Here is a 19,846-nt window from a genome sequence, read left to right as displayed (position 1 = left end):
TATCATCTGTGTGTATTGATTACATTGTGTGGTGGTAATAGAGGGATGGAGATCTCCCCTTGTGCACATGCAGTGCCTGAAGCTTGAGCATGATCTGTATGTGTGACTCATGCATTGACATCGCATTTCATGATGATACTGTCCTTGCTTCACGAGAGCCTTGCCTCCACAGGGACGTTCGTGGATGGCCATATGTGGACACTGAAAATATTACTTGAGCATCCCGGGTGCATAGGATGCCCATGAGTGAAATTTTCAAAACTTCCATGGTACCAAGGATCTACTCCAGCGCTGTGATTGGATGAAATAAATGAGATCATGAGGGCCTTACACCGTTAGGCCGCGACTCCCACTATCGTGTAGTTGGTTGGATAAGGGTGTGACCTTACTCACGTGATGTAAGAGGGCATTACTAGGCTGAGTCTGACCAGCTCGTGAAATGGGTCCGCTACCGTCAGGCCTTGGTGATTGACCGTCCACAGGTGGGTAGTGAGGTCTCTTACGGTCGTTTGACTGTGCGGGGTCTGTAGAGCGGTAGGCATCCAATAATGTAATGGACCCCAATGATTTCCTTATGATTGAAAATGTACTTGATATGTGGATTGGATATGAGCACTGGCATTACTTTGCATCACATTTGCATTGGTTGTATAAGTCCCTTCATGCATCGCCTTGGTATGGCGCCTAGTACTTTACATCGTATTCATGATAAGCCTTGGTAAGGCTAGTGATATTGTTATTGAGTATGTTCCTCTTTCTATACCTCCTTTTATTCTTCTATGCATCATTATCACATACATTCACCACCCTCTAAGCTTCTATAAGCTTATGCACGATTGATGCGTGCAGGAAATCCTAGGCAGGCGTCGTAGCGGCAGAGCTTGGATTAGAGCTAAGCTTTTGGACCCCAGTGTTGCAGACTTTTCTCTCATTTTCTATTATCTTATGTATGTCCTTTTGAACCTTATGCATACATGTAAAAGTTCAAATTCATAATGGATTTTGTGATGTGTGCCTTTATTATTCTCAGATATACTTGCTGTGATTTGGGTATGCTCGTATTGGAAATGATTATATTGTTATGGAAATCCTCCTCATAGGATCCCAGGATCGGAACCTACCTTAGGAGCCGAGAATGGGGTACTACGGAAGCTGTTGTGGCCAGATCCAGCCATCGGGTTCCTTGCGAGTACGGTTACCGAGTCTGGGGCGTGACAATTCGCAAAGGAAGGGAGCTGATCGGGGAAAGTCATGAGGATAAGAGCATGATCTGAGCTGGCGCAAGGAAGATGATCTAACTGAAAAAGCAGAAATACATTCAACCAACCTGTGCTGATAAGGACTCTATCTAGCTTGGCCCATACCATCGCGCTGCCCTCCTGGTTGTTACTCTAAGTAAACCTATTTCCTGAGAAACCTGCGTCGATCAGGTCTACGTTATTTATAGCATCAACGAACTTGACGGAACTAGCAATGTCAAGAGACCCATTGCTTCTTCTTTCGACAGTAGCAACAACTGTGTTGAAATGTCCGCACGTAGGCCATGGATCTTGAGAACTCCTGGAGATGGCAGCCAAATCATCCCAAAGGTCTCTTCTTCTACTTCTGGCACAACTATCATATACGAAGGAGACGCGGAAGGGAACCTCCCAAATCACCGTCGAATGTTGCATTCACATGATAGGTTCGAAGTTTCTATCATAACTTGTAGTACAATAGGTTGGACCATAGGCCCATGTTTGGGTGTGTGTAAGGTCTCAACTTTAACTAACGGATAACATTTAACCTATTAAGTGCACGAGACATCCAACCTTTCTAATACATTGGTCCAACCATAGAGATCATCTAATGTAAAAATCTTTTCTATTACTTTTTAGGTGTGCTACACTATATAAAATAATTTTTAGTATTTAATAAATAGCAAAAAAGAAGTGTGGTGCACTTGATAAATAAATATTTTTATTTTTTATTTATCTACCAGGTGGTCCTCATAATAAGGCCAATGTATTAGATAGGTTGGATGTCACACCCATAAAAAGTTATAAGTTATTGGCTGAGTAGACCATAACTTAATAGTCAACTGTTGGACTTACCCACTCTTAGCCCCATGCAGGTAAGAAAACCAATTTACGCACCGTGCATGTACCAAGATAATAAATGCGTTTGTAATTTAATACGTCTATCGGGTAAAAATGTTCTTATTTGACCAAAGCCTAACTTCATAGATACAAAGACCCGTTGGCTACCGATCGAAGGTTACCCAAGCCCAAAAGGGATCTTGGTCTGGTCCTTTAAGAACGAGACAAGTATACTCACAGCACCAGGTTAAAAGCTCACGTCTGATTAAATTGAAGCGGTTCATGAAGTGGGCGCGAATTAGGTCCCACTCCGCCCTGAGGGATCAGTGGGGCCCACTGTGATGTAAGTGTTTTATTCACGCTGTTCAACGATTTTCTCATATCATTATAAGTTATTATACTAAAAATGAGGCAGGTCCACAGATCTAGTGGACCACACCAAAGGAAGCTGCACTGATAATGACACTCACTGTTGAAACCTTTCTAATGGCCAACTTGATGTTTTTGTACCATCCAACGCATTCATAAGGTCATGTAGACGTGGATGAAGTGAAAACACAAGTATCAGCATGATCCGAGACTTCTCCAGCTCCTAAGAAGTTTTTAACGGTGGACATTTAATCCTCACTTTATGGTCCACTTAAGCCCTGGACCTGCCTTATATTTTGGTTCATATCTTAAAATGACATGATAAAAGCGTTGAACAGCGTGAATAAAACACTTACATCAAGGTGGGCCCCACAGAGTTCTGCTTGGGTAAGATGCAAGTAGGAGCGGACTGCATCCCGCCACCTGGCATTCTGTATATTGGGATGCCCATTGTTTCCAACCAGGCCCGGACGGTAATTTGTCTGGGCAGGGCTCTGTGAGGCCCGCCGTGATGCAAGTGTTCTATCCACGTTATTTATCAGTTTTTATCATATCATTGTAAGTTACGAGCCAAAAAAATGAGACTGGTCCAAGGATTAAGTGACCCACAAGGTGGATATTGAACATTCACTTTAAAAACTTCGTGGGAGCTGGAAAAGTTTTTACATGACCTTGTAAATAGGTTGGATGGTAAAACACATCAGGGTGTAAGGTTTCAATTGGTAGGTGTAATTATCACTGTAGCTTCTTTTGGTGTGGTTCACTGGAGCTGTGGACCTGTTTAATTTTTTGTCCAATACCTTAAAATGATCTAAAATGATCTGAGAAAAGCGTTGAATAGCGTAGATAAAACACTTACCTCACATTGGGCCTCACAGAGCCCTGGGGTAGGATGCAATCCGCGTCCCCTATGTTGAGGGTCCAAGCCTCAGGCGGGCCAGCTTACCAGGTGGGCCACATCTGCACGCGGATAAAGAAAAAAAAAAAAAGAAAAGGAGAAGAATGTTCGAGATTCAACACACGTGTGTGGTCCACACGATGAGATTGGAGAGCCGAAAATTGAAGAATGTTTACGAAGATATTTTTTGGCCCGCCTGTTATCCTCACACGTGTGAACCTCTCACGTGACACGTCACTCTCCGCACAGCTCTCACGTACACGCATTCAATTCCATCAATATTTTAAGTTGAATTGAATGTGACAGTTTCAACTAATTTCTGCTCATCTACTTGCAACAACTCCATACGCATACATCTGTACAGGGAGATTCCTGTGATAGTTGACCACCATTTAAAAATGATGGTCCCTCTTCAACCACATACGTGGCATACTTGGCTGGCAATCTAAGCCGTCTAAATCGCTGACATAATTGTGGATGGAACACAAAGAAAAATAACACTGACAAAATGATACCAATCATCTGATTTTGCAATTAGAATTCAGACCATTCGTTTGTTTGTTTTTTAAAACATCCACCTGATGTCATCAACTCAATGGATAGGATTTCTTGATCAGTGTGGTTTAGAGATATGCTCCATCTGCAACATGCCCCAGACGTAAAATGATTGCCACGTGTGAGGAGGAAGAGTTCCTACCATTTTCAAAAGTGGTGGTTAACTACATAGTTGGAATGTAGCCCACATACACCAATTTCCTTGAATTTATGACGATGAGAACAAGGTACTCTCACCTACATCTTCCTACCCTATTTAAACCCTTACACTCTCCTGTTAGTTCACCACCACTTTTAAACCGTAGCAGTTGCTTCATTTCATCTGCCACGCGTGCGGCAGTCGTGCGTTTCAGTTCAGGTCGTCAGTTCTAAGCCGTGGAGGGCCGCTCGAAAATCATGCCAATCAGATGACTGGCTCCATCCAACGAGCAAAGTCAGATGGTTGAGATCGTTCGGTCGCTATGAAGCTCGATTTTTCTTTTGGATCTGAATTCTGGACATGGATACCATGTGCGTGTTGGATGAGACACTACAACTTAAACATTATTTCCTGCAATGGAAACCTAATGTTTGTGAGAAATCTTGATCCAAGACTCAAGTGAGCCGCACTAGAGGAGAAGTTAGTACGTAGAGAAATTCCTACCGCTGAAACCTCCCTTGGGTCGACAGCGACGTTTACTTGCCATCCATACCGTTCATAACGTCTTTCCCACTGGGATGAACTTAAAAAACATAAATATTATCCTGATTCAAAACTTCCGTGGCCTCGTGAATATTGTAAATGTGGATGTTCAATGCCCACGTTTTCGGCCCACTTAGTATTGGATCCGGATCATTTTTGCATTCATGCCATCAAATGAGCTAACCAAACGGTTGGACGAGGTGGATTTCTAACAAACACCACGGTGGGTCCCACCTAGGTTTCCGGTGCAGGAACTTCCTGCGAAAGGCTTCCGCAGAAAATCCGCGTCCGGGTGTCGCCCACACACGTGTCCTCTCTACACGCATCCTCTCTACACGCACCATGCTAATCTGCAATTCTTGTAGGACATCTGAACCGTAAAAAAGTTGTTCCCCATGGGTCAAATTGTACGGAATAAAATCTAAGCCGTCTAAAACTTAATACATCCAGCCCTCTATGGAGACAAGGAAAAGGTTAGATGAAATTTCCAACGGTCCTCATTTTTTATAGTTGCTGTTTATAGTTGCTGCAAGGATGATAAATAAACTGAAGAATTATTTTTTCCAGATTAGCTAAAGGAGTGGCCCACCCTACTAACGGCCAATCTGTACTTCAAGCATTCCATTTTGGAGTATATGCCGCGTGTAAAAGTGCGAGTGGAGAATCTCTCTAGAGATTTTCAACTGTACGACCCATATATGGCCCACCAACCTTTTTAAGCCCACTTGCTTTCAACCAGTCAATAATTGCCCCGGCTGTACGGCTCCGTACTCGGGTCGAAAATGCCCCTGCTCTTTCAGAAATGTGGTTGTTAGGAGCTGGGGTTCTATAGCTACGGATTATAACCGCAGCCATTAAAATGCTGACAGCTGCGGCTTCCCATGGCTCGGTTAATTAAAATGCTGACAATGCTGCTGTACCAGCAGTAGTGCCATGACGGGGCTGCACACTTTTCTTTTTTTTTTTTTTAAACATGGAAAACTTTAATCCACCTACATTTTTCTCTAGTGCATATTTATATGAGTATGTAGCTATAAGCATATAAGCATATAAAAAAAAATTTCTTTCTTTTTTTTCATTTCCTTTTTTATTCATTTAACAAAAATATCTTCTAAACCAAGATTAGTTACTTTAGTATCATCTATGATTTTGGGGTAGGAAAAGCTACTTTAGCAAACCAACTTAGTTATTTTCCAAGATTTCATCAGGTCTATGGTCGAAAATCCATTTCATTCACTTCACGACCAATTTCAATCAGTTTGCAGTCAATTTCATTCATTTCATTCACTTCGTGGTCAATTTCAATTAGTTCGAAGTGAATTTCATTAATTTCGGGGTCAATTTCATTCACTTTGCGGTCAATTTTAATCAATTCACAGTCAATTCTCTTCATTTCATGGTCAATTCTGGTGATTCCCCTTCACTTCACGGTCAATTCAATTCAATTCACGGTCAAACCCTTCACTTCACGTCAATTCAATTCATTTCATGGTCAATTCCATGTATTTTACGATTAATTCCATTGATTGCCCTTCACTTCACGGTTAATTCAATGCATTTCATGGTTAATTTGCTTCATTTCATAGTCAATTATGGCGATTCTCCTTCACTTCACAGTCAATTCAATTCATTTCACGGTCAACTCCCTTTACTTCATGGTTAATTCAATTCATTTCACGGTTAATTCCCTTCATTTCACGGTGAATTCCATGCATTCATGGTCAATTCCAACGATTCCCCTTCACTTCAAGGTCAATTCAATTCATTTCACGGTCAATTCCATGCATTTCACGGTCGATTCCCTTCACTTCACGGTCAATTCCAGCAATTCCGCGAAGCTTCCGTGATTGGTATCACTTCACGGTCAATTCATTTTGACGATTAATTCCCTTCATATCACAGTAAATTCTAGTAATTCCACGAAACTTTCGTCAAAATGAATTGAATTGACCGTGAAATGAATTGAATTGACCATGAAGTGAAGGGAATTGACCATGAAATGAATTGAATTGACCGTGGAGTGAAGGAGAATCACTGAAATTGATCGTGAAATGCATGGAATTGACCATGAAGTGAAGGGAATTGACCGTGATGTGAAGGGGAATCATTGAAATTGACCGTGAAGTGAAGGAGAATCGTCGGAATTGACTGTGAAATGCATGGAATTGACGGTGAAGTGAAGGGAATTGATCGTGAAGTTATTGAAATTGATCGTAAATCTCCATAGAATCTCCATCTTACTATCACATTACATTTTCCAAGTTCCATTTTACTCAAGGCTACCTGTCATGCCCCAAACTCGGAAACCGGGCTCAATTCTTGATCGCCGAATTCGGCGCTGACAGCCTCCGCAGTGCCCCATTCTCGGATTCCGGCACTCATATGCCAGATTCCGATCCTGGGATCCTACAAGGAGGATTTTTCAATGTACATTTGTCTCATAAGAAGCATAACCACAAGTATACGTAAATCATAAAGGCAACATCATCACCACATTTCACTAATATAATCATTTGAATACAATGCTAAGAAGGAAATACATATGTCAAAATCAAAACTTCAGAGGACAGCTACACGTTCCAAGCTCAACGCTGCTGCAACTTAACGCCACCTGCACGCATCTATTGTGCATAAGCTTACAAAAGCTTAGAGGGTGGTGAAAGTGTGTGCATAAGATAAGTACCAAGTATACCATAAAGCCCATAAATCATACATCATTGGATTAAGCGGAAATACTGACAAGATCATGAATTATACGATATTAGAGTAAGTGGAAATATACTGGTAGGTCCATGAATCATACAATAACAGAATACGCAATGTGAATTGGCTATGCAAATGTAGAAGCCAAATATCAGATGCCGATGATGCAATGCAATATGCAAATCCTGCTAAGTCCGTCTAAGCCATATAAGTATAAAAACATAGTAACCCAAAATGCTAAGTGCTGCGGATGCAATGTAATATACGGTGTGAATGAAATGACCATGCTGGAATGTGAAGTCGAGATGATAGTACGTAGTATCACAGGCTATGGGGTCCACCACAAGAGACTTCTATCCAAACCAGTCTCATACCTAAATTTGGATAGTCCGACTCAATATGGTAAACTCCTGATCTCAGGTTAGTCGCGCACCCAACCGAAATCGTGGCCATGCGAAGGTACACGTAACAGATAGTTACGCACCACCAGCCCGAGTGGATAGTGAATGAATGAATATGCAATTTCTGCTCAATAAGTCCACATATCAGTACAGTTTTTCTCTGGGGAAATCACCGGGGTCTATTACACTTTAAACCAGATTGCCGCCCCATCGCGCACAATAAGGTAGGTGGAAGAGACCTCACTATCCGCTTGCCAATATCGGGCCCAGCTCGTCGATAGCGGACCCATTCCTCGAGCTGGTCAAACTCAGCGTAGCTTTGCCCCCTCCTCTCAGGCAGGTAAGGTCGCACCCCCTTCCAACCGACCACGACACAGTGGGAGACGCGGCCTAATGATATACGACCCTCATGCGCTCATGCATCCACTCGGTCTAAATGTTGGAGTAACCTTTAGAACCAAGAGGGTTTAGGGACTTTCACCCAGGGATATCTATAGCACCCCATGTAGAACATATTTTGGGTGTCCTTTCTATCCATAGTGGGGCTCACTATTTGAACGGTTTTAATTCGTAATCATTTCATGAAACTTGTCATACTACTAGTAAGCTCTACCATATTTCTTCACCGTTGGATCTGCCCTATGATTTCTTTTGGCGTCGAATCGAAAAACATCTGTCTAGGACGGACGTGGATTTCCTGCAAAAGCCTCTCCAGAGAGTACCTGTGCTCGGAATGTAGGTAAGAAATCCACTACGTCCATCCGTTTTGTGAGATCTTTTTAGGTCATTGTGATGCTCCTAAAATCATTCCAGGACATTTGGCGAAAAGTGAGCCGGATTCAATGCTTAAGTGGGCTGAAAAAGTGAAGAGTGAACGTCCATAGTTGAAATATTCGTGGGGTAGGCTAATGATGTTACGAACCGTATGGCCGGCACGTTAACATCACTGTAGACTTAAAGGATGTTCCAACGGTAGTAATTTCCATACCCACCTTTTCCCTGGGTACGCTGCTCGATTTTGGTCTCATGTCGTGATGAAAAAAATAGATGTAGTGTGGATTTCTCAAAAACATCACGGTGGCCCCACTTATGTTCCCACCGACTTTCTACGGAGGCTTTTACAAGGAAGTTCGTGCACTGGGATAGTAGGTGAGGCCCACCGTGATGTTTGTGATAAATCCAAACCGGCCATCCATTTTTGAAGCTAATTTTAAAATATATTATTCAAAAATGTGGTGAATTGAAAACTCAAGTGGGCCGCACGAGAGGAAACAGTGCAGATTCAATGACCATGGTTTGAAACATTAGTATGGTCACAAAGTTTTATATCAGGCTATGTTTTTGGTGTTTTGGCTTCATCTGAGTGATAATGATCTTATAAACGGTTTGGATGGCATATAAACATCAAGTTAGATCCTAAGAAGGTTTCAACCATAGAAAACTCTTTCCCTGATTTTTACTCTCAACTGGCCAACTTGGATTTTGGATCCACATTTTTGGTATCATGTCTTAAAATGAGTTTAGAAAAGTGTGGATTTCTCACAAACATCACGGAAGTCCCCACCTAGCCAAGGGCAGTTCAAAGGGGTAGGTACGTGAGGCAATCGCGTAAGGCCCCTTAATTATGAAGGCACTATATTATAATAATAAAATTAAAATTTCTTAATTATGAAAGTCTTATATTATAACAAAATTAAAATTAAGAAGAATAAAAAAAAGTTTAAATTTTTTGAAATAAAACTTATTGAAAGGCCTACAAAATAGAAACATCTAAAAATTACTTTACAAATTTGAAATTGAAAATAAAAAACAAATCCTAAAAACTAGCACTATCAATAATAACAGTATATATCTATCGTATCTTTTCAAAATAATAGCATCATTCCCAATAAATTCTTCTCCTAAAACCTAGGACCACAACTACCTACTTTATTGCTAATTAAGTTCTTAAAAAATTAAATTCTAATGTCATTTTTCTAAATTAAATTCTAACTTCATTTTTCTAACGGTTTGAATTTATTTTCAAAATTAAAAGTTTTAAAAGAAGTTGCAAAAATAAAAATAAATACTCCAATTGAAATACTTAATACAATAAAAAAAAACTATTGTTTTATTGCATATAAAATATTGCTTACCATACCTGTTACAGTTACATATGTAGAAAGAAGTTTTTCATAACTAAAGATTATAAAAAATTATTTACGAATAATTATGTTTCAAAATAGATTAAACAGGTTAATAATTTTATTTATTGAAATTGATTTATTGGATAAACTTGAATACAAAAATTTAATCAATAAATTTATATTTAAAAAAGTAAGTAATAAATTTATAATTTAATTTTAAATTTATTATTATTTTTTATTTTTTAAACTAAAAAGCTTCATTTTTATGACCTGTCTGGCGCGCAAAAATGTTGAGCCAGCCCCGCTGGGTTCCTGCAAAAGCTTTAGCAGTGAGTCCGCGTGCTAGTTCCTGCAAAAGGCTTTCGCAGTAGGTCCGCGTACCGCACGGACGGGCCGGAATCCTCAGTGCAGCTGCTGTAACACTCAAGTTCTGTCGTGTTTCAAGTACTTTATATATAATCCATTCCGTCCATCAGGTAGGAAAACGTATTTTAACCGTAAACTAAAAAACAAATATTAGATGGATCCGAAACTCTAAAGGCCCACAAAATGAGAACAATGTAAAACTACTCATAAAACCTCCAAGTTCACACAATGAAGCCCGATTGATACTGTGATTAGAATGATGAGTTGTGTTTTTCTGCTTCTTCCTAGTGATTTGTACTTTATTAAAGGATTTGATGAAAGATGCATAAAATGGTGGCACCGAAGACAAATCTATGGTTGGAATCCCATCTCCATTATTCCGTATTGTGTGGTCCACTTGAGTTTTGGATCCTTCTAATTTTTTCCTTAGTCCTAAAACGGGAAATAGAACCTGATGGACGGGTTGGATTTTACGTAAACAAATGGTGGGCCCAAGTCCGTCAAATACCAAACTCCTGTTCAAAATAAACAGCTCCAAACTCTAGTCTTCGTCTGGGTTCTCTATTTAAATCCCTCCGAACAGCATCCACCCGTCTCTCCTCTGAAATTCTCTCTCTCTCTCTCTCTCTCTCTCTCTCTCTTCCAACATACAGAGAGAGAAGAAGATAAGAGAAATGGATTTCTACTCTTGCATTGAGACTCTGAAATCCCAACCCACCTGGATTCTTCTCTTCTCATCTCTTGGAATCCTCTCACTCCTCAGATTTTCCTTCTCCTTTCTCAAATGGGTCTTTGTCACCTTCCTCAGACCTGCCAAAAACCTCAAGAGCTACGGCTCGTGGGCCATCGTCACTGGCCCCACTGATGGCATCGGCAAGAGCTTCGCCTTCCAATTGGCCAGGAAAGGCCTCAACCTAGTCTTGGTGGGCCGTAACCCCGATAAGCTCAAGGAGGTCTCCAACGCCATCCAGGCCAAGTTCAGCAAGACCCAGATCAAGAGCGTGGTCGTTGACTTCTCCGGTGATCTCACGGACGGGATTCAACGGATCAAGGATGCAATTGAGGGGCTGGATGTTGGCATCTTGATAAACAACGTCGGCGTCTCGTACCCGTATGCCAGGTTCTTCCATGAGGTCGATGAAGATCTGTTGAAGAATCTGATAAAGGTCAATGTGGAGGGGACAACGAAAGTGACGCAGGCGGTGTTGCCTGGGATGCTGAGGAAGAAGAAGGGCGCGATCGTCAATATTGGGTCTGGTGCCGCCATTGTTATACCGTCCGATCCTCTGTATGCTGTGTATGCTGCCACGAAAGCGTAAGCTCTCTTACTTCCTCAGCATTTCTGTTCTATCTCTCTCTCTCTCTTGATGGGAAATTGCTAACTACACTCACCATATAATTGATTTTCATACACCCATTCTCTGTTTTTGGGAATTGAAATAGTACAAAAGTGTTCTGTTTTGGTTACGTTGATGTGTGGAAATTGAATAGTGGCCACGAATATCTGTATTTGATGGAAGGAAGATGGGTTTTGGAGCACAGGTGTATGAGATCTGCGGTGTTCGTAGAAGCTTGATTCCACTTTGGATGTCACCTGGTCCGAGAATCAAGTCCGTTGGATGGGTTTAACTGTTTGGTCAAGTTTTCCTAGCCGTCCATTTTTCCTCAAATCCAGTGGTTAGGGTTTCTGGTTGGCCTACTTTTTGGGCCAGGTCATATCCATGGTGGGGCCTGCCTGATGAGCATCTTGGAGCTTGTACGCGTATGTTCTGCTCGCTCGCATGCCCTGTTCACTCATGCCACTGGGTAGCACAGGCCTGTAGGATTAACAGATTCATGCCTATGTTTGTTAGTTGAAGCGATGATTTCATGAAGGTTGCGATTGGTTGCCCCAAATCTCATGAAATTTCATGATTGGTCAGTCTCATTTGGTGCAAAAGATCATGGAATTTAATGATATTTGGTGCAAGCAAACAGATCTGATGAAACCATTTGATCTTTTATGCCACTTTTGAATCTTTTTCCATGAACAAGGATTAGGGAATCCTTAGTTTTATAAAGCCTACGCTGTAATTCAGGATATGGTCAGCTGCCCTTTTCTTAATTCCTGGAAGGATCTGGTCAGGTGGAGAAAACTATATTCTGTGTAGTCATAGACTAGTTTGCGGTCTATGGTTGATAATCCATGTCAGTTCCTCTATGGATCTGGAAATTGTGTGCTCTGATACTGTCATCTTGAGATGGATCTCATGGTGGTGCACCATCATGTGTATAAACCATATACTTGAATTTATGGTCAATGTCCACTGTCAATACTGGAAAAGATCAAGCCTGTTAATTGTCTTCCTGATGCGGTTCTCAAGGCAGTGTATTATGTCAAATCCTACTGTTAGTTGATGATGGATTATGAACTATACACCCAGTAATGCTTAGTTTGATTATGCTGCTTCAAAGTTCAAACCTTTACAGCCTGTTTGCATGTGGGCCAGCACTGGTTGAATCAGATAGGATCATCATATCTGATTCATTTTGAGGGAGAGAAGAAAGGAAGCAATTGGGAAAAAAAGGGGCCTTTTAACTCATTTCCGCATCCACTCGTGACATTTTGAATAAAGAAAATGCCCTTTTGTATTAGAAATCCTTTCAGATAAAAACAATATGAGGTTTGGATGTACACCCCTCCAAAAAGGCCCTTAATGTCTGCGGCTGTCTTTTATGTTTATTTCCCCTATTTTCAGGTGTGTTTTGGATTTGGGTAGCAGTGCTGGGTGGGTTCTTGTAGCTTTTGTTTTAGCGTACTAAGTGAAGGCATATTTCGATTTACTTTCAGCTACATCGATCAATTCTCAAGATGCCTCTATGTTGAGTACAAGAAAAGTGGGATTGATGTGCAATGTCAGGTATGTTCCTTTTTCAGTGGATGAATTCTTGAAGTAACTCTATTTTCCTCATTTTGTTCTTCTAAAAGTGACTTTGGCTTTCATTATGATTTGTTTGCATTTATTCTGAAGTTAAAAGAGTTTATCTTCTATGAGATGGCAGTCCTTTGGAGACTGGAGTTTTTGTTTTGTTTTGTTTTTTTTTTTTTCTGTGACTTACACTGATTAGACTCATAATCTGCCATTTCTTTTATGTTACATGTTGCTGGTACTAAATAAAATATCTGATGGTTTGATGGTTCCTTCCATCTTTTTTTTTTTTTTTTGGTAGCTTGTTAGTACAAAGCACTGTCAGTTCAGACATCACTGTTAGCCACCCCCACTAGGGAATCGATACCAAGACCTCAGTGTTGAACTTCCATCTTGTTTTTGTTATCATGTACTCAAATACTTTGTATGATCATTTCACTGTAGTCATTTACACAAAGAATGATATTGTTTGGCTTGCCCAGGTGCAGTTCCTGCTTCAAATGTACCCAAGTGCCACTTTCCATAATTCTTAACTCCAATTGAGACTATAACTAAGGTTGCTTTGGATAACCTCATTCTTAATTTTATCATTCCTGCTCTTTTTGTCCATCTCAACATCCTCATCTTTGCAATGTTCATACCTTATTCATGTTGCCTCTTAGTGACCCAACACCCTGTCACATACAAATTCAATTGCCAGTCTAACAGCTAAGAGTTTTCTTTGAAGTTTTATTGGCATTTGGCGATCAAACCACCCCCTAGAGGCACATCTCCACTTAATCCGCGTGGCTCTAATTTGTTGGAGACATCCTTCTTAATCTTTCCATCATTTTGAATAATTGAGTGAAGGTACAGGTGATATCACTTTCTGAGGATTCTCCTGGCCAACAATTTTAACCAAAGCCTCACATCTTTTACTTGTCCTACTAATGTTGCATCTCAGATATTCTACCTTGGTTTTGCTAATTTTTAAACCTCTAAATTGTAAATACTTCCTCCAATCCTCCAATTCCAATCCTCCAATTTGGCTAAATTGGAGGTTTTTGGAAAGGCTTCAGAATATGGAGGTTTAAAAATTAACTGAACCAAGACAGAGTACTTGAAATGCTACTTTTGTAGGAATAGTTATAGATGCGAGACTTTAGTTAATAAAATATATAAACTATAATATAGGAATAGTCTTATTAAACATTATAACAAAGAAAAAAGAACCATAGAACTTATCCTTCACAAATGATTGGATCTCCAAAATGGGTAAGAAAACTCCTACTCAGTATTTCAACTTATAGATTAGGAAAGAAGAAATCCAAAGCTAGAAGTTTGGGTTGATTCCAGGGAAGGTTCTAAATAAAATTAGAGCCAAAAAAAAAAAACTATGACAAAAAAATGGACCTTTTGGTCTTATCCTCTTAATAGGGTTTAGGGTTTTTCTGTCCCCTCAAACTTTCCCATTGTCATGGTTTCAAATATTGGTTGCAATACCACCATATCAGTGGCATCATAATCAAATCCGTTACTACAAATACACGATATGGGGTGAATTTGTCTGTCACAGGAAAAAAGGGCCATATTGGTGCGCCATAGATAAAGGCCTCATTTTGAAAATTTTATTTTCAATTTTTCTGTTATTTTCAACTTATCTCATTTTGACCATGGAGGAAGCTTAAAAACTAGTTTTAGATTATTAGGCCTATTTTGAGGATCAAAACACATGATTTGAGAATCATAGTGGAAAGGACCATTTTGGGAAAAATCAAAAGTAGGGTAAAATATTATTTTTTATTTATTTTTCCTTTTGTTGTATTTCAGTGCAATGTACCCTAATCCACCAAATCATGCTTGACTTACGTTCGACTTGCACCTATTTGTCTAATTTTAACAGGTCAACCCAGTAGACAAAGACAAGATAGGTTTTTCTTATTTTCCCAATAAATTTTCAAGATTTTTTGGGCCAAATTTTTTTTTTTTTTTGGTTGATAAGAGTTCAGTGCACCTTGTATCATTTTGTTTTTGGTTCTGGTCGTTACATCCCCCAATAATGATATTCAAAACCTTGGTTTCTGTAGCACATTACTGTAGTGTTACTGCACATGCAACTGCTGCTGATTGCATCATTGGTGCAGTGAATCATCCTTTTCTTGGTTATCACCTTTTTTACTTGGTTATTTCAGACCAACTACTTCTAAAGACCCGAATTAGAGTAAGTGAAGATTTAAGATTGACACCAGTAGGTCCTTTCCATCAGACTTCTGGGCCTGACCTGCCACAAGCTTGGCTCGGATCTAATTTTTAGGCCCATGGTTAGGCTTGGTTATAAAAGGAGCCTAATGTGGCCTGGACTCGCCCAGTCTGAACACTGCCCTGCCTCTCCTATACATGAGGCCTAATAGCAGCCATGTTTGAGTCAGGAGTGATCAAGCACAAGAGGAACAAAAAGTATAAAGGTTGAGGAGTCATATAATACTCTGGCTGAATATGACATTTGGTACACAGGTACTCAGAAATTGTGCACATGGCATGTGTTAACTCAAATTAAACCTCCTATATTATGCAGCCCACTGTTTCCAAGTCACAATTCCAAGCAAGGTGTTCCAAAACCGTAACGTTGGCCGTAATGGTCACACCGTTACCATTATGATACGGGCCGTAATGGCTGTTACGGTCCTTTTTATTTTTTGAAAAAAACTGTTACATGGCTGTTATGGGATCGTTATGGGGCCCTTACAGTCCATTACAAGGCCGTTATGGGACTGTTAGAGGGCCTTTACGACCTCTTTTGTGTGTGTGTGTGTGTGTGTGTGTGTGTGTGTGTGTGTGTAATGGCTGTTTCGACCCTATAATGCGTAATGGTTATGACCGTTACCGTTACATAATGCCCATTATGGCGTCCGTTACGTAACCAATTTTGAATACATTGATCCCAAGATCAGCTTGGTTGAACAATTCTAACATCTGATTCTTGGACAGTTGTTTGTAGAAATAGGACCATTGGATATTTTTCATTTTTAACCGTCCAATAAATGTCCACCAATCTGATAGTCAGGTAATCAAGTAAGCTTCATTTTCTGTTCATGATACATCTACACTGGGTACCAAATTTGGATGGTTAAATTTAACTTGTATGCCACGTGTGCAATTTCTTAGTAACTTCTAAGTGCCTCTGCATTTCATCCATCAAACTCTGCCAGTGTATCAAAGTTTTGCTCATAAATGATGGTATATGGATCAACACCATTAAAATCACAGTACAATATTTGGATTTTGAGATTTTGCCTTGAATCATACAGTAATTGACTCAGTTCATGGACTTTTGGCAATAAAATGATTTCTCTTTTGAATGACTTGACCCAAGCTGTTTTTTGTGCATGCTATGATTTTTTTTGCTCCAACCTGCAGCTTTGTATCTTTTTCTTGTCAATGGATCCATGGCTCTATATCAATGTTCTGTTACAACAATTCCTTTGCTCCAACATTATCATATAGAAAAGTGGTAGTACCCGAATGAGAGAACTAGACTTAAGCATCATATGGAACAAATTCAATTCATGATTGGAAAGATTGTCTCCACAGTGGGTGCATAGTTCTAAAACTCAGTGATTTGATTCGAAACTTGGGTAAGTCAACTCGATTCATCGGGATTTCTATTCAAGTCACTAGGAGACTCGTTCCTGCAATTGACTTGGTCTTGACTTGGTGTGATTTGTTGAAATGACTCTCATAGTTGATCACTCAGGTGGAAAAACTCTTCTAAATAAAAAGTAAAAGAGGCGGTTTGAAACCCTGATCTCTGAAGGAGGAGAGAACCTCTAACCAGGTCCTCCACTAGTTGCTCTTGTGGCATCAGCAGTTTTGATATATTCTGCATCTTTGTAACTATTTTAAGCATACATTTCTATTTAATATTAATAATTTAATTTCGCACATATTGAATCTAGTCTAGTAAAGACTCGGTTGAGTCATTGAGTCAACCCGAACCGGTTGAATATAGAGTCGAGGGGTGCAACTGAGTTGGTTCTTACCCATCTCCAACTGTCTCAAGACAGTTCATTGCCAGGGATGCTGGCATGTTTCAAAATGGGGTCTGAAAACCCAGGCCATTTGGGTTCCTGCTCAATGCCTATAGATAGGCATACGCCAACTCTGTGTGTTTCATGCACTCCTTATTTTAGGTGCATCATTGTTGCATGAATTCTTCTGGCAAAACCAAATAATGTGAAGTTTCCGTTGTGAGTTGTGTGTGCCAATGGGCTACTGGTGATCCGGCATGTGTTGTGCTGGTTCATATGTTCATTCTAGCAAACCTATTACTTGGAGATTTTGGAAACTTTGAGTTCTGTATTTTGGGTTTTGTCTCTTACTCAATATTTATTTGTTCTTAAATGCAGGTTCCATTGTATGTGGCAACAAAGATGGCATCGATCAGGCGATCATCCTTCCTCGTGCCATCAACAGATGCTTATGCTCGGGCTGCCCTCCGCTGGGTAGGCTATGAACCACGATGCACACCATACTGGCCACATTCCGTAATGTGGTGCTTGGCTTGCCAGTTGCCGGAGGCTGCGATCGATGCGTGGCGGCTGGGGTTCTGCCTTGGTATTAGGAAGAGGGGACAACTGAAGGACTCCAGGAAGAAAGAGTAGAAATCAGGTTGCTCTCCTCTTTTTTGGGTGTTTGGCAAAATTTCAAAGATGATCTTAACTTTCAAACCTCTAGATTTTTAATGCACCTGTTGTTTCTCATTTATGGATTTTTCTATTTCTCTATTTGGGTGTTTTTGAGTTAAATATTTCTCTGCCCTCAATGGAATGGAGGTGATGATGGTGAATACAATGGTGACGATGATATTATCAGAAAATCCTGCAGAAATTGTAAAAGATAAAAGTAAATATTTAATAAGTAATTTCAAAATTTTAGAATGTATATGTATATAATGAAATAACAAAAAAACAACTTAAAAATTGTGATAATTCCATTATTATTTAGTGATAAAATCGTGAAAACAAATAATAATAAAAGCTACTGATATTTTGAAAAATCTGGTGATATTATTAAAATTTTGCAAAATTTGTTTTACTGGCAATATATAAACTTAGAAAGGGAAACAATACAAGAAGTGGAGCCCCATGTGGTGTATTCGCAACATCCAACCCATCCATTGGCTGTGTCAACTCTCGTTACCCCAGGGCCCAAAAATCAGCCCAAACGGAAACTCAGGTGGATCACAGCACGGTCCAATTTGAGAGGGAAGGTCTACACTGTGGCCATCATGTTGCGCATACAAATTCCAGGCTGGCCATATCATCGATCTGCCATGGATGAAAGGTGAAGACCCGAAAAAAAAAAAAAAACCATATCCTTGATCTGCCATGGATGAAGGGTCAAAGACCATTAATAAAAAAAGAAAAAAAAAGAAAAAAAAAAAAACAGAAGGCCGTGCAGCGACTCCTTCCACCTTGTTTCCAATGCTATGGCCCACCACAGTTTTGGATTGAGAGCTTATTTTCAGCCATTGGGGGTAACCTGGAGCATCTGAAAACTGAGGGCTGCTCATCTGATGGACGTATTGGTTGTGATACACAACGGCTTCTGCCCAGCAATACTGCTGAAGTGAGTCCCATGATACAAATACAAATACCCTACTGTAGTAGGGTAAGCCTCTGATCACGGTATGCCATGTGATATCTCTTAAAATCCTTGGAAAAAAAGAATTTGAAAAGTGACTTTATATGCTTCCTGGGCTCTCATTATTTCCTACACGGAGGATCTTTGGAGCAATTGGTGAAGTCATCCTTGGGCAGGATACTCATTCCACTCAAAGAGACTTAACAGATTTCGGCCTTGGAAGCGTATGGATGGGTAGTTTCTAGGTAAAAAGCCTCTGCAATGGCATGGAAACGTTGATAAATCTTCTTGGGATGCATGATGAGATGGATTATCTTTTTTTTTTTCCGCTCTCTCATGGAATTTCTTATGCTAAGTGAGTTTTTTGCCAAATGAAAATGATTTAAACGATTTATAGATAATTAAAATACCCTTTTAAACGTTTCGAATCTAGAAAGAAGAAATGAGAATAAAAGGTTGGGAAAAGGTGACATGGATAAAATGAGGCTAGGTTAACAAGTAGTTTTTTAGTATGGCTAGCGCTTCAATTAAAAGGTGAATTTTAAATTCATGATAAAAGTAGTCCAGCTCCTTTTCTTATATTATTATTATTATTATTATTATTATTATTATTATCATTATATATAACTCACATGTAAGCATGGTATGAGGTGTACCAAGCAACAAGGGTTATTTGGGCCCACCATGATGACTATGCAACATTCTCATTGTACTGATATTAAGGCATTAGCCCAAAAAAGAGAGGTAGATGAAAACCCCACTATGCATATGCAGTACCTGCTTGCATATCAATGTAAGAGATATCCCAAGCCTATAGAATGTGAGTTACAAGTGGTCCACCTTACATGTACAGACAATATGATAGGTTACAACATGTACAGTCGGCAAATGTCATTAATGAAGCTTGAAATAAGTTAACTACTGCAAAGTAGTTTGTAAGCATATCTGCAAGTTGGTCCTCGGAAATCATGCAATGAATAGATTGTTTGTCGCTGGCACCGTTTCTTAAATGGGGTCGGATTTGAAAGACCTATTAGCATTATGCCCATCATTTACCATTTAAAAGCTGTTAATTGCAGTTTGTTTTCCTTGCCATTATGATTTGAATTCGTGGTCATCCAAGGCACAGGATTGGGT

General features: G+C 39.8%; 1 protein-coding gene across 1 annotated transcript; it reads left to right on the top strand.

Moving 5' to 3' along the window:
- Positions 1 to 10,764: 10,764 nt before the first annotated feature.
- LOC131246213 (very-long-chain 3-oxoacyl-CoA reductase 1-like) lies at positions 10,765 to 17,850 on the top strand. Its single transcript, XM_058246117.1, has 3 exons — positions 10,765 to 11,493; positions 13,009 to 13,078; positions 17,473 to 17,850. Exons 1-3 carry the CDS (start codon positions 10,853 to 10,855, stop codon positions 17,725 to 17,727), a joined length of 966 nt encoding a protein of 321 aa, XP_058102100.1. The 5' UTR covers positions 10,765 to 10,852; the 3' UTR covers positions 17,728 to 17,850.
- Positions 17,851 to 19,846: the final 1,996 nt, after the last annotated feature.

This window comes from Magnolia sinica, chromosome 5, assembly GCF_029962835.1.
Source record: "Magnolia sinica isolate HGM2019 chromosome 5, MsV1, whole genome shotgun sequence".
In the NCBI taxonomy this organism is placed as follows: domain Eukaryota; kingdom Viridiplantae; phylum Streptophyta; class Magnoliopsida; order Magnoliales; family Magnoliaceae; genus Magnolia; species Magnolia sinica.
This window is presented reverse-complemented; position numbering and strand designations above follow the sequence as displayed.